The sequence below is a fragment of the Pangasianodon hypophthalmus genome, chromosome 29 (assembly GCF_027358585.1).
Source record: "Pangasianodon hypophthalmus isolate fPanHyp1 chromosome 29, fPanHyp1.pri, whole genome shotgun sequence".
NCBI lineage: Eukaryota > Metazoa > Chordata > Actinopteri > Siluriformes > Pangasiidae > Pangasianodon > Pangasianodon hypophthalmus.
Window position 1 is genome coordinate 5,589,991 of NC_069738.1, and position 16,396 is coordinate 5,606,386.

Below are 16,396 nucleotides of genomic sequence, written 5' to 3' on the forward strand. Positions count from 1 at the left end.
CTTCCTTACATGGTGTTCCTGTGAGCCTTGTGTTTTTGGTGTTGATGGAAGTTGGACTTCACTGTGATCTCTGGTGTTTACATTTCCTCTCTTAATTATAGAAATGGGCTTTAGATAAAGGAACCTGGACAAAATTTAAAGTGGTTTCAGTTTCCCACGAGCTTCATCTGCATGGAGGACAGATCTCATAGCAGGAAATGCTGTGTTTATTGGCAAAAGATAACATTCCAGTGCAGTGTACCACACAACATCAACATACATATTGTAGAACTCTATATGTAATGTGTGTGAGAAAAAGACATAGACATAGACATAGAGAGACATGTTAAGGTAGAATGCTCATGTGTGGTACTCTACACACACACAGGATGACATGCTGTAGCATACAGACCACAACTCTTGCCTAAATGCAGCCGCAAACGAACCAAAAAAAAGGCTTTACGCCACACCCACATTATTCTGCTTCAGCCTCCTCTACCGGCTTGCACTACTTCCCTCTCTCTTTCTGTCTTTCCTGTCATCATTCAATCATCTCTCCATCCACTGCAGGGATGGCGGAGCTGGAGGGCTTTGAGTTCGGCAAGTCAGACTTCGTGCTCCTGGACGAGGTGACCATGGAGCAGTTCCTGGAGAACCTAAAGCTCAGGTAAGAGGAAATGTGGAAACTGTGACAGTGAAAGGAATAACGAAAATAGTGTGTTGTACAAAAGCTGAGACGATTTAGAAAGATCTCAAAACTGACTTAGTTTAAGCTTTCAATTCTGGTTTAAACTCAAATTCACCATCATCATTTTAAAAGATGTGACTGAAAAGTGACTGAAAAAATATGATATTTTAAAGGTTAACCAATGTGTGAAGTACGTTTTTGCTTTGACCACTCCCTTTTGGTTTGGATGGGTTGAACTATATGTACGATGCCTCGGCTGTGACTAATGTCTGGCTTACAAAATCCAGCACTAGTGCGGAAATTGCTTTGCATTGTGTACTGTGTATACATTATTAAAGTGAACCAAAACAAACATTAACACTAGTTACCTATGCTGAAGATTTTCACGAGACTGTGATGCAACCTAAGGACCTTAAGTTCTTTAATCTCTCTCAGAGATCTTTCTTTGACATCATGTGTCTTAGTCTGATTCATCTGAGTTTTGAGTCAAAACCACACGTCTCTGTATTTTGCGTGTTTTTCAGCGTTTCCATGACAACTTGGGAAGATGGGTTTAATGGTAACAACAACATTTAGTTTGTTTCTTAGCTAACGTTGTGACAAGGCCTTACACCGCAGTGAATGAGAATTATGATTAATACAAATAAATATAAATGGCAAATAATAGATTCATCTGGAGAACATAATATACACCGTTTATCTATACACATAATGAAGCTGCTTCATTTCTACACATTTACAGCAAATTTTATTGTTGTCTGTGAAGCTGCATAATGTATATTACAAACTCCTGGATATGATAATTTACCATTTAAAAAAAATTAGCTACATATTACGTAATTGCAATTTAAATTCTTAATTAAAACATTGTCTTACAAATAGGTCAGACTTTTCTTTCTCCTATTTAAATAAGATTCTTGTATTATTCAAACATATTTAAATGTTGATAAAGATTGTAATAGGGATATGAGTTAAGCTGAGGAAAAAGTCTGAAATGTCTGAACACACCCAGTCATTCGGATTTTATGAAACAGAGAAGGCAAGTCATCTCGAGCCATGCATCGCACTTCCTGTTCTCACTTCCCACCTTCATATCACTTCCTGTCAAATGCGGGTGTAGTTTATGTCACTCTGACAGACACTCAATGCTACATAGCCTCTGGTTTAACTGAGCATTGAAATTCACGTCAAGCTCTGAGTTTGTTTAAGAAATTAGCCACTGTACACTGAGTTTTAAATGGTATTGATAATGTTCATGTATGAACATGTATGTTCATGATATTGTAAGGTTGATGTGAATGAATGGATTTTCTACTCTTATTCATTCATCTATTAATATTTTCATTGTTGTCTTTGAATAGCTCTTAAGCTAAGAAAAGGGGTCTCTTTAACTGTAAAAATACAGACCTCTTCAGTACAGATTTATTTCACAAGCAAACTATTTACAAATTCAGGCACATTGTTTGACTAAGTACACTAATATTTTGTCTATTTATCAGAGCCAGATTGTTTTTATTTCTGAATTGTCCACCCATAAAAACATATTTTTATTGAAATTGTCATTAGATTCCTTTTGACTTTAATTATAGGTGTAATAATTTTGATAATGGTGGGTTGTAGTTTCTGCCATTGTATCCAAAGTAGAAAACCATGCATGTGGGTTTTCTAGGCTTCATGGACCCCATTTTGAGTACTATGGCTATAAACTATTTGGATCATTTTAAAAGATATCAAGAAAAATGCATTAAAAACAATAATAAACCAATTAGATAAAATAAGTAAATCTTATCCCCTTTATTTTGTTCAATTACATGTGTGTCTTGTCAGAATTTTGGCTACAAATTTTAATTCTGGAAAGCCAAATGTAGGCACTTGCCCTGAGTATTATACTACATTCAAACTGGGTCATGTTCAATGTATTTACAAAAAAGACTCCATGTGATTTCCTGGTATTTGCAATTTAGAAGTCAAAATTGTGACACAATGTTGGCCTTTCTGAGTATAGTGTAACCCATGAAAGTTTGCACTCAATGAGAGAAGTGTTGTTATTAATGGTCTTGTGTTGTTACCACTGTCACTATGACATTACAGTACATTGTCCATATAAAATACTTAACATATCCAGTACAAGCTACATGTCTAATCATGTGCTAGGGTAAACAAATGCACCACAAACACTAATAAGTCTAGCAACAGTGACTTCTCATGACTAACCACTTAAACTGTAATTATACATTGCTTAGTTTTAGTAAGATTTTATTTGGGAATGTGTTGTTATAGGAAAATAATTAAAGGAGAGGTGTGATGTGGCCCACTGACATGCCGGAGTTGATTATTTTCCAATAACAGCACATTCCAAAATATCTTATTCCTCTTACACCAAAGAAATTTGCAAACGTATACAATTTTTATCTATTAATGATTAATGTTGCACTTTTAATCTGCTTATAGTTATGTTTAATGTTTTGTAATGTCCAAGAAAAAAGTCTGTCCCTGTCATCATTTACGTTATAGCGGCTACAAACAGTTGTTCCCTCACGAACCTTTAACCTCTCAAAATAAAATCAGCTTTTCACGATACTGAGAAACCAGAAAATACAAAGTTATCCACTGAAGAAAAACTTTAAGGACAGAAGAAGACTTTCCTCTGACTGTTGCAAAGATATTAGATTTAAGTTGATGTATTGATTGATTGATCTGAATGTTTGTATTCTCATGTTATTCTCATGTTTGAATATTTGGCTAGTGCTAAAACTTTGGAACATTTGGCTAGTGTATAAAAAAGGTAGCCTCATGTTATTTTATTTTGTTGTTCATTTTTTCAAAAGATTAATGTACATTTACATGCCCAGTTCTTAAAAATAAAATACTATGTTTTAAAAATAAAATTATGTTATGTATAAATAAGGTATAATAATGGGATACAACTTCCATGTACTTTTCCCTCTTAGCGTCTTCACAGTTAATGAGCTTTTTTGTTTATGCTGCTAAACACAACTCTACTGTTGTGTTTTCAGGTTCGAGAAAGGACGAATCTACACGTTTATCGGGGAGGTGGTGGTGTCGGTGAATCCATACAGGTCGATGGACATCTATGGGAAGCAGAATATTGATGCTTACAGAGGGAGAGAGCTGTATGAAAACCCACCTCACCTCTATGCAGTGGCTGATGCTGCCTACAAAGCCATGAAGAGAAGAGCGAAAGACACCTGCATTGTCATTTCAGGTAACAAACAAAAAGGGATATATTGGATAATTGGGTAATTAAGAGTTGGCTTGAAAAGGGAAGTAACTGTGAACAAATGATGGACTGTTTAGGTTATGCTATACTCACATAGAAACTGAAACACACAAATCATATGATTCTGTCTCTGCATTGTGTGCAATCATCTTAACAAATACATATTAAAAATATTATTACTAATTTATATGAAAATAATTAAAGTGTTACCGATGACATGAAATGCAATTTTATATGGCACTTAATGTCACTGGTAACAATTTACATAACACAATATTATTTACCTTATTAGATAACATTTACAAACCATAAATTTCAGCAGTTAGTGAGAAATAAAACACTTGTATCATAAATAATCAATAACAGGGGGCATTAAGTGTCAGGGGACCCAAGTTTTGTGCAAGAAGAGATTGCATGTGTCCTTGCAAAGTTTTTTTTTTTTTTTAGCTTAACAGTATCCTTGAATAAATAAATTTACAGCATTGATAACTGTACAACCTGATGTTATATTTTTGAGTACATTATAGTATCTGTTCAACATTTTCTATTTGGATGACATGTTAACACTTTTCGTTAAACTTTTCACTTTTCATTCAGTTCCCTTAACTGATGTTCTTTAACATGTTGGTTAAATGACATGAACATCAAACCATTAATAAGTCAGTCATCAGTAATATTAACACTTGTGTTAAGTGATGTTTTTTTCTTTTACATTTTGACCAAATAAGGCAAATAATCAACACCCACATTTACCGTTGCTCAAACCATCAGGAAGTAAAACCAACCCCATAGTGACCAACATGAACAACACCTGAATGGCAAGTTTCTATATTTACACCTAGAGACTATTCTACACCTAGAATATTTACACCTAGAGACCAGCGTTACACTTTATTATATGACAGCGCTGCTGAATTCTCAAATCTGATTGGTCAGCTAATTCACAGAGATTTGTATGGCAGACACTCCAAAATGTGTTGTTATTTAAGAAAGAAAATCATTGACAGGGTGAGGAGACTTTTATTTAACATTTATGGAAGGAGTCTCCAGTGTCATTGCTTAGTAAATACTCAGTAAGTTTTCCACCATGGGAAAGAGTTTGTGCTTTCCAGTTTCTGACCAATGTGACAAGCTGTTTTTTGTGTCTAAGAAAGAAAAAAAGAAAGGCTAGTGAGGGAAGAACCATTTATAGCTGTCATAATGTAAGTGGTAACAGGAACTTACATGACTCACAGGCATTTCACAACATTAAATGTTACTTTAAAAGGATAAAAGTATAATGTGTCATTTATTGATATTTTTTAATGTAATATGTGGCAAATTGCTGTAGTATAAGAGGAATAAAACACTTCAGGATGTGCTTGGAAATGAAAATAACTTCAGGTCACATCACATCACCTCATTGTTCATTGTTTCTCTATAACAGACCGTGTTTTATTCCGTACTTAACGAATAACCCTTAACCAACAATCAGCAATATGCTACTGAAATTGCTTTTCAAGAGTCAAAGTATAATGGATGTAGTGATGTTTTTGTTAGAGTCATACAGGTTCGAGCTAGACTTTATGCAGTAAGCTATAGAGGATGCTGTTTAACACCAATCTGTGTGTGTTTTCCAGGTGAAAGTGGAGCAGGGAAGACAGAAGCCAGCAAATACATCATGCAGTACATCGCTGCTATCACCAACCCCAGCCAAAGGGAAGAGGTTGAGAGGTTAGAACTTAAGCACAGTCACAGCTCTTAATCTGCAAATAATCATTAAGGTGTTACTGTATTTAGTTCCAACTCAAAGCTCTGTATGTGGCAGGATATTTTTTTTGTATGTGGCAGGATATTTTGGCAGGGTCTTATGAAACCGCACTACGAAAGCTGAAAGATTCTGGTCTATTATTTTTCTAGCTTAATATTTTGGTATGTTTGTTTCAACAAAGAATTGCAATACTTTTCTGTGTGTCTTTATTTTTGGCTGACTGATGTATAGAAATCAATTAAACACCTAATAATCACTGATATATTTATCAACTGAAGAACTGGAAAGTAAGCAGGATAAATTACTCGAAAGACTTTGCAGAGCAGTACTTTAAATTAATCATTATTTCTAATTCCAGTTGTAGCAACATCTGGTAAATTTCCATCAATATATGAAACAAATACCACAATATACCTGTTTGTTCTAAACTACAGTTAAGGGGTGACTAACTTGTTTTGCAGATGTTCCACAATCTTAAATGTAACTATACTGTATACTGGTAAAAAGTACAACAGGTTGTTTTTTAATTAAAAAAAACCTGCTAGTGTTGGCAAATTGCTGTGGTATAAGAGAAATACAATATACATTATTGGAAAATAATCAGCTTTGGGATGGTAAGAGTTGCTTATTTTACTATAACAGCATGCCTCGATAGGTTTAATTCCATATATATATATATATATATATATATATATATATATTTTACAATCAACAAGGTTGAACTAGTCCTGCTTTTCTGCCTCAGCTCCCCTTTGCTCCACTGGCTTCCCTAATCGAATACTTCTATCTTTCAGTGTGAAGAACGTACTCCTGAAATCCAACTGTGTGTTGGAGGCATTTGGGAATGCCAAGACCAACCGCAACGACAACTCGAGCCGATTTGGGAAGTACATGGACATTAACTTTAACTTCAACGGAGACCCAACAGGAGGACACATCAACAACTACCTGTTGGAGAAGGTGAGAGTTAACTCAGACGTTCAAACTTGATATTACAGCCTTTCCCTCTCTCTTAAGTTAATTCACCATGCTTATTTTTCAGAAGAGACATGGCATGATTACTGCCTTAAAGCACTTGACTTAAAAAAAAAAGCATGGATGGTGTTGCGCCTCTTTCTTTCAATGAATGTGTGTTTTCCTGTGTGTATGTGTAATAGTTTAATGCCTTTGCTGAGATCCTGTGCTATAAAGCTTAATCATAATGGTTTCATATTAACACACTAACAACAAGGTCCTGAGAAATACAGGAATTTCTCTAGCCTTACCATTCAATATCATGACCAACCATCCACTGCTAGTCAGTATTTATATTTAACATCCTGTTGTATACGTTTATATATAAGCACTTACGTAGCTGCTACTTAGTTTCAGTTACGTCAACTTTATTTTTGCCCTTTTTTCTCAGCTTTGTCATAAATGTGGTTTTTGCTGTGAAGATGTTGAAACATAGAAGTGAGAAGTGGGCAGTAAATGGTCCTGTGTATGATCTCTACGCCCACTCTCGCACTCCTGAGTGTTAATACATACTATACATCAGCTTATAATACAGAGCTATCTGTCTGTTTATGTCTTCTCCTGTTGGGAATGAGAGGACTGAGTACTTAAACTCACCAACACAGAGACATAATTAATCCTTCTGATATTCTGATATAGTTCAGATTTTGAGGTTAAGGCTATATATCGATAGGACATCAGCGTGTTATGAATCAAGATAATATTGAAAAGAGTGTTAAGCTGACCTTGAGCGGCAATAATTCATATTGTTTATCTCCCACATATTCTTTTTTATCCTATTTAGTCAAGGGTTGTCCAACAGCAAGAGGGAGAGAGAAACTTCCACTCGTTCTACCAGGTGAGACCTACTGTAGGATATCAATGAATGAATGCAGTCAAATGTGAACTGAAAAAGAGTTGCTCAAAGAATGCTGTGTTTGAGATTTAGACATCCATTAGATATTAGGGATATAACTCATTCGGCTTAAACCGTTATTCAGTTTGAACCATTATTCAGATTGAACAGATAATCTGTTCTCAAAGGATATAAATACACATCTGATTAGGAGACACACTGTTGTTTTTACGTTGGTTTTTTTTTTTGATCTTGTTGAGACTAGAGGTGTGGTGTGCATCAAGAATGGGTTCCCACAGACAATAATAAACTTACCTCTCATGCAAGCTGGAGGCTTTCAGTTTCATGTGGGTGTAATGTGAACAAGTTCTACATATGTGAAGCTTGCTGGACAAAGTAAGTGCTGCACAATACAGCTAGTTTGTGTATATTTTGGGAAATACAACCAACTAAATTCATTAGAAAATGCTGTAGGCAGTTACAAACCAAAGCCCAAGATTAAATAAGCAGTCCTGCTCACATCTCTAGTTGAGACCGATTGTGAACTCGAGTGATGAGGTGAAGAGAACTGTGTGAGGCATTTAGGCTCTTTAGGCATTTAATCTTTCAGTGTATTTCAGTGTTTTCCAGTGTTTATGGGGTGGTAGGTGTTGTATTTAATAGTAGCTTGAAAAAAAGTCTGGTTTAGGCCACACCCACTTCCAGATACAATCTCAATACAGATAAAGATAAGAACATTCGAAGCACTAAATAGATTCAGATGCAGATAGATGTGTTGCATTACATCTCTATTAGATATCGAAACTCTATGCACTGAAATGCAGAAGTACCTGCCAAGAGAGGATGTTAAATCAGCTACAAAATCAGGAGTGGCTACCAGATACAAAGCGTTATGCAGAAAATGTCTGCTTGGTGAAGGATTAAAGAAAAATGATAAAATTTAGTTTTTTGTAGTTTAGTTTTAGTTGTTTTCATGTCTTCAAAATGTTATTGATAACACAAGATAAGGAGTAACAGCTGTTGGGACAGCTGGACACTAGTAATGCACAGTATAATCTTCTGTACGCATGATCTAGCAGTAAATGCTGATTTCTACATGTGTGTCCGCCAAACATGTAGAATCCTTTACTGAAAATGGGGCAAGTGAACTACTATATAGCATTGTGATGCTATTGTGTGTGTGTGTGTGTGTGTGTGTGTGTCCCCAGTTGTTACGTGGAGGCTCTGACGACCTGCTGAAATCCCTCCATCTTAACAATGATCCTTCAGAGTACTTGTACACCAAACAGGGCTCCTCAGTCACTGTAAGCTCTACCTGCTCTTTACTCCACCTTTATCTAATTATATCTAATAATTAGATCTAATTATTCTGAACCAACATAATAATCAACATTTATACTAATACTCACATTTTATTTGTTTTGCTGATGCTATTTCACATTGCTGATACTGCTGATAGATAACATTTAACTCACATGCTCTCATTATCTGCATCTTTCTGCATTTCCCTCTTTTGCCATTTCTCTCTCTCTCTCTCTCTCTCTCTCTCTCAGTCTTCCACTGATGATTTAAAGTGTCACAGGGCGGTGATGGGTGCGCTACGGGTGATCGGCTTCAGTCAGGACGAGATTGACTCCGTCTATAAAATCCTGGCCACCATCCTCCTCCTGGTACGATAAAGCATCACAAATCAAACACTCCGATACTACACACTGAACAAAGCTTTCTCAGTTATGAGAGATCCACAAGAAGAATTATTCCTCTGGTTGCTGGAGTGGATATTGTATAATTAAAACAGTTAAATTTACTTATCAATTAAATAAAAGCAAAATAATACATTAAATATTTATATTACTCAATAATACAATTTGTATTACTTAATACATATTTATAATTTATAAGTAATACATAAACAAATAATAAGTAAATATACATTAAGTAATAAGTAAAAAATACATATAAATATTATGAAGTATAATAAGTGTAATTTATAAGTAATTATTATTATTTGCATAATACTCATTTTTTATTTATTTTTATATGTATTTAATCAGTAGAATTTAAGTAGGTACTTAAATTAAGATGTATATTATTTCTTAATTTTATTATTAAATAATCTACACAACTCAAATATTACATTATTATATTGAAGTTGCATTATTATATTGAAATTATATTTATTACCCATTTTTATTATTTATAAAACATTTATAACTTTTTAATCATATTTATATTTATCATGTTAACATTTATTTTTAAATTGATTTATTTAATTATAAAACTGTTGATAACATTCCATATATAAAATAGGAATATATAAGTTGAAATTAATTTGAAACTATTTACTTATTACTAAGTAATGAACATAATGACTTAAAAATAAAGTTAATCTTATTTATTAATTTTACAATTAAATGAATGTAATAAATCAGAAAATTTCTGATTGTACCGTGTGCATGTGCTTTTTTCATTCTTGTTCTCAGGGGAACCTGCAGTTTGTGACTGATGGAGAGAGCGTGCAGTTGGTTGGAGGTGACACAGTGAAACACATCTCTGAGCTCACGTCTTCCGAGGACGAGAGTGTATATAAAGCACTGCTGTATCGTACGGTGGCCACAGGGGGCGGCGAGGTCATCTCGAAAGGGCACAGCGAGCAGGAGGCCAGCTACGGCCGAGACGCTTTCGCCAAGGTGCTCCATTCCTTTCCTGTACAAACAGAAAGTGTTTGAACCTGACTTCCCTTACAGAATAGGAATAAATTTACATTAATAACCAAAAGTCTGCATATTAACAAACATTTTAAAGACAATTTGAATTGACAACTGATCTTAATAATCTTGGTAGTTTGTATCACATCATCATTAATCACTTCAAAAACAAAATTTTTGTTTAGTCTTTCAATAAAATGCACAGATTTTTTGCATATCTCTAAACATTTTCTAGTTTTAGACTGTATTACTATGCATTACAGGCACAGAAAAATAATATTATTTTACCTGTTTTACCCCTATTTTACCTCCCACCTAAAAAAAATGTAAAAATGAGTGAAAAATTAAAATCAGCTTCTGGTAGTGAAATCACTTTAATGGATGCTTCAGGACATATCTTCAGGTCTCTGCTTCTCTTCCTGTAGGCTTTATATGAGCGGTTGTTTGGTTGGATTGTTGGTCGAATTAACAGTGTGATCGAGGTGAAGAACTACAACCCAGCTCTGCATGGCAAAAACACAGTGATCGGAGTGCTGGATATTTATGGCTTTGAAATCTTTGAGAATAACAGGTGAGCTTTTTCCTTAGCTGTTTTAGCTGTTATAATTGCCAAGTGTCATTTTTCACAATAACAAAGCTTGTTACTTAGGGCTTTATTTTCAAAATTATTACACAAACACACAAATTAAACAGATAGATAGCACCAAGGAAGAAACACAACCCACTGACAAGAATAAAAGGTATTTGCTGCTTACTAAGTAACAACACAGAGCAAGTTTAACAATGCAGTTAGTGAGTTAGTTAGAATGTAAAAAAAAATACATTCACCGCAGTCGAATAGAAGAAGAAAGGGTAAGACGGCTGTATTACAGCAGTTTTAACTGACTTTGCACTAAATGTATAATTTTGTTCGAAATGGTTGAAAATTGACAGATTTCAAATGTCACGTCTCCTGTCACATTGCTCTACCCGAAAAATTAATTTATGCCTAACCAAAATATTAGCTTGTTATGCCACTAATGTATGCTTTCACCCAAATAAAAATAGAGCAATTTGCATGTTTATTAAATTTGTTTATATATTACAACCTAAAACTTAGTTCTTGGTCTAGATCAGTGTGAAATATGATTGTGGGCTATTTTACCAAATGCATGTTATTTATGGTTATTTATTTTTTGGCTGTTAAGATTTTGTCCTGTGCTGTAATGTTCTCCTGCAGTTTTGAGCAGTTCTGCATTAACTACTGTAACGAGAAGCTACAGCAGCTTTTCATTGAGCTTATCCTGAGACAGGAGCAGGAGGAGTACCACAGAGAGGGCATCACCTGGCAACATGTGAGCACAACACACATATATACACACAAACCACCAAATATATAGGTGTATTACATCCTACTCATGAGGGCACACACATTTACAAAGACAAGGAGTTTCATTTCTCCCTTTTTGGTCCTCAAACAGGACTATTTGCCTGTGGCTTTACCATTTATGATAGTGAAAGGACAAGAGGGCATGTCTGTTTCATCATCATATATTTACATCATGACATCCTACAGCGCATTTCCACACTGATATATGTACTTGCGCCTGATTTCTTTTTAATAAGCCAGGCCCACTGATGCAATTTGTCTCATTAATGTCAATCCTGTTGTCCTCTTGCACAGATCGACTACTTCAATAACCAGATCATTGTGGATCTAGTGGAGCAGGCACATAAGGGCATCATCTCCATTCTGGATGAGGCTTGCCTCACTGCGGGAAAAGTCACAGACACCGTCTGCCTGGAGAGCATGAACAACAAGCTCGGCCAGCACCCTCACTACACGTCCCGCAAGGTACACACACATATTAGCTAGGCCCAAAGTGCCACGTTTCGGGGAAACCCAATAGTGCTCGTCATCCTGAGAGTACCATACCCACAGTGAAGCATGGTAGTGGTAGCATCATGTTGTGGGAACGCTATACATACTGTATATATAAACTACCATGCGAACTTGTGATCAGCAAAAACATTAAAAAAGTGAGTGAAGAGAGAAGAATAGGAGCATTATAACAGACATATCATAAAGGAGGAAGGAAACTGAGAGGATCCAAGAGCTGCTCAGAGGATATGAAAAAGGATAGATTATAAATTATAAATAATAATTATAAAGATTATAAATTACAAATAATGGTGGATACCCACACAATGTAACACATAATATCAGTATTTAAAATCAAATGCTCCTGCAGTTTAACAGGCTGGTCAACAGAGAGCGACATTCCCATACAATATCACACAGAGTCAGACAATTCTGGGCCAACAAAAAGAGAATTCATCTAAATAATATCTTTTAGCTGTGGAAAAGTGATGAACCACATCCACTACACACAAATCAATGCAACCATTTTAGTCTCATATATGTAACGCCAGTTGTTGTTATTGTGTCCTCTTATGCTTTGTTAATTTGTGTATTTTTGCTATCATGGTTATGTTCATTACATTCAATCTGTCCTGTCTTTCTCCTAGCTGTGTCCCACTGACAAGAGCATGGAGTTTAACCGTCATTTCCGCATCCGACACTACGCCGGCGATGTCACGTGAGTCATAGGTTCTTTTCTTACATCCTTTAAATTTCAGTTAGAAATAGTCCAAATGCGAACATCATCTGCGAAAAGCCAGAGTACTTTGTCAACAAGGTTACTACGTATAACTGTGCTTTAATATAGAAAATTAAACATATTAGTTACTTTAACAAACAGTGCATTTATTAAAAAAAGTAAGCCTCATGGTAGCCATTACTTTTGCACATTGAACACAAGAAATAATAAGTAAGGAATAAAAGACTTGGGGGCATGCTGCTACAGGAATACAATCAACGACAGGGTGGTGCCATGTCATCACCTGACATGATGCAGTGGTACTCATATCACCCCAAAGTTGATTATTTTCCAAAAATAGTACATTCCAAAGTGTTTTATTCCTCTTATATCATAAAAATTTGTCAAAATTTTAAAGAATAACATATTGTCCTTTTTATCCATTTATAGTTACATTTAGCATTGTGGAACGTGTGTGAAACGGTTTAATTCCTGTTATCACTTATGTTATAGCAGCTATAAACAGGCATTCCCCACTCACCAGCCTCTTTTTTTCTCTCTTTTGAAGCTAATAAGACAAAAAAAAAAAAAGCAGCTTGTCATGCTACAGAAAAACCGGAAAGTGTAAACTTCTCTGTCTTTGACTTTGTTGGAAAAAAGTTACAGCTTTACCTCCAACTATTAGAAAATGCTTGCACTGGAGACTCCTTCTCCTTACAGAAAACTTCACCATATAAACAATTGCACTTTTATTTTTTAGCTGAGTTTATGTGGTGTGTCTGCTGTATGCGTAATTTCTTACTATAGAAGTGCAAACATATTAGAGCAAGTGCATGAACATAAAACTTCTGATTTCTGATTAGATTTGCTGTTATAAAAAAATTAATCCACAGTTTCTGACAAATCAGAATTGAGAATGTAACAGTAGTGTAAATATACGGCAGTTAGAACAGCCAAAATGTCTCCACTATACACTCTGATATAAAGCTTGATTAAAATGCGCTTGGTTCATGTTTGCAGTCGCCTCCCTCAGCAGCTGTGACTGGGATAATGGCGCTTTATTCCCAGGGTGTAAACATCACATGTGGTTGTGGGACTCGGAGAATTGGTTGGTACATAGGTGTGAACGGTAATCCCCCATTTTACCTCCTGTGCCAACGGCCCACTGGGAGAGAAAACACTGCATGATGATGATTAGGATCACAAAGAACAAGATGAACAAATGGATGTACATCAAAAAAAAATTTCAGAGGATGCTCTCAGCTCCATTTCAGCCAATGATGCTACTTTCTGGGCATTTGATCGTTAAATCGCCCCTGCCTTGACTGTCTTAGTTTTTCCTCCTGGGATGTTGTTGTGTCGTCCCCTGAGTCCTACAGCTCTACCGCATGCAAGCTGACAAGTGCATTTCCGTGTAGCCTAGTTTTAGCTATAATTATACTGTATGTCTATTAAAGAGCTAGATAAGCAATGGAAAGTGCTGAATCCCCATAAATAAGTGCACTCTTTAGACTTATATTCATTTTTATTCAGTTTCGGTCTTTTTTCTTTAAAATACATAGCAATTGTCACAAATATTTACTGTGGGGTCCAAAAGTCTGAGAGCACTAGTGAAAATGTTTCTGTTTGGCAGTCTTTTTTTAACACAAAGGTTTTCATTACAAATGATATTATCAGCAACAACTTGTGGAAAGTAGATTCTCTGAAATATTTACATGAATTTCAGAGTTTCTTATTATTTGGTATTTCTCCTTTTTGCTTTAATCACAGTGTGCACTCGATCTGACATGCACTTCACAAGTTTGTGCAAAACCTGATGATCCATTTTAGATCCAATCCATCGGAGTGTCGTCTGAACACGTGCTTCAATGGAAGGGATAAGACTTCCATTTGAGATTTGAGATAAACCTACTTTTTCAGAGGATGGAATATGGACTTAATTAAGTTTAAAGTTTATTACACCTCACATAATATAAATGGTATTTTATGTCGAATAGCCTGCTTTATTATGTAGTCTGTTGAACTGAGAGACACATATGTAATGATATGATATGCTGTATTATTACACCTTTGCTGTCTATGTCTCTAATATACAGTATATCTATTGTTTTATCCACCTGTGAACTAGCAAGCGAACAGTCGCAGAGTGTGTGTGAGAAACTCGTCCACTTCCATCAGCAACCCTTCTAATTTCCAAAACTCATTAATTTATGATGCTATAAAGAGACCCAATGCCTAAGAAAACACAGTGAGCAAAGTTGCTGCCGGTGCCGGAATTTTCTGCAACTCTATAACTCATGGGCTCTGTCCTAATTTGGGATCTAGGAAGACTTTTTTTTCACAGAGGAAGGAAGAGATCAGAGTGGAAAGCTTAGCACTGAAAATAGACGACACATTTTTCACCTCATTTTCTCCCCTGCTTTTTTATGACTATGATGAGTGGCTGAAGAAAGAGGTCTGAAGGTGTGTTTTTGTGCGTTTGCCATGTTAACACAGGATTAGCATGAGCAGATGTGAAGGCAGCTAAATTGAGGTGTCTGCGTATCAGCACAAACAGTAGCCGGTCACTCAAAACGTCATTTGTAATTGGGTCAGATGTGTACAAAAATATGTCTAAATGAGATTACTTCTGTAGAATTTACACACACGCACACACACACACACACACACACACACATATCTAATAGACGTTTGTCCCTGCCTCCCACACCCACTACACAGTAACATCCCTGAGGGATCAGATCTGTCAGAATGTAGTTGTCAACCTTACCTCAAAACAAACACACACACACACACACACACAAACACTGCAGCATCCCTAAGGCTCTACCGAAGCAGGCCATTCTTCCTTTTCTTTTGCTAAATATACCCTCGTCCAGACCCTCCTCTCTGATCCGACTCTGACCTACTTCATCACTTGTTCGCTTTCTGGCTTCCTAACTCTTTAGCCATTCATTTTCTCCACCTCTCCCTCTTTCTCTTTCTCTCCAATTCCAATTAATGTGTCTTCCATCATTCCCGCCTCATTATTAGTCTTTAATGAAGGCCATAACGTAGACAATGAGAACAAAATCACTTGAGATAGAGAACGTGACTCGTGAATTTTGATAAAAAGTAAAAAATTATGCCATTATTTGAGTGTTTCCATGATTATGGTGCCATTTAGGTGCCACAAAACTTTATTTTTAAAATCATTTTTTCAACATTGAGTCTAAGAAAACATCCACTCAGACAACAATAACCCATCTCAGGCAACAATATCACTTTTTTCATTTTTATTTTTTTTTTACATGATTTCTTTGATGACAACTGTGTAAATGTGTGTGTGTGTGTGTGTGTGTTTTTTTTTAAATGGTGCCCCAATCATGGAACCACCCGTTTATGTTTTTATTTATAGAAAGCATGCTACTCATTAGCAGAGGTGGGTAGATAGTATTCTTTTTTTTAATCCAGTTGGATGGGAACTCCCGGTTGATCCCTCAAATAAAATTGTGACCCTAGTTTTATTTGATGCGCTTCCCTCTCACTCAAGCAAATTTGTAAAAGCAAAAATTGACATTTACATTACATTTGCTACATTATGCTACATGTATTTTTTCATT

At 35.6% G+C, this 16,396-nt stretch overlaps 1 protein-coding gene across 1 annotated transcript in view; it reads left to right on the forward strand.

The window, feature by feature from the left end:
- The first annotated feature begins 487 nt into the window (after positions 1–487).
- Positions 488–16,396, forward strand: part of myo1g (myosin IG) — a 39,755-nt gene continuing 23,846 nt past the window's right edge. Inside the window, exons 1-12 of the mRNA XM_026942427.3 lie at positions 488–646; positions 3,685–3,893; positions 5,528–5,621; positions 6,453–6,618; positions 7,457–7,510; positions 8,716–8,811; positions 9,061–9,177; positions 9,991–10,197; positions 10,641–10,786; positions 11,435–11,549; positions 11,879–12,049; positions 12,724–12,794. Of these exons, the coding sequence (XP_026798228.3) occupies positions 552–646; positions 3,685–3,893; positions 5,528–5,621; positions 6,453–6,618; positions 7,457–7,510; positions 8,716–8,811; positions 9,061–9,177; positions 9,991–10,197; positions 10,641–10,786; positions 11,435–11,549; positions 11,879–12,049; positions 12,724–12,794 (1,541 nt within the window). The 5' untranslated portion in view covers positions 488–551. The remainder of the gene's footprint in view (positions 647–3,684; positions 3,894–5,527; positions 5,622–6,452; positions 6,619–7,456; positions 7,511–8,715; positions 8,812–9,060; positions 9,178–9,990; positions 10,198–10,640; positions 10,787–11,434; positions 11,550–11,878; positions 12,050–12,723; positions 12,795–16,396) is intronic.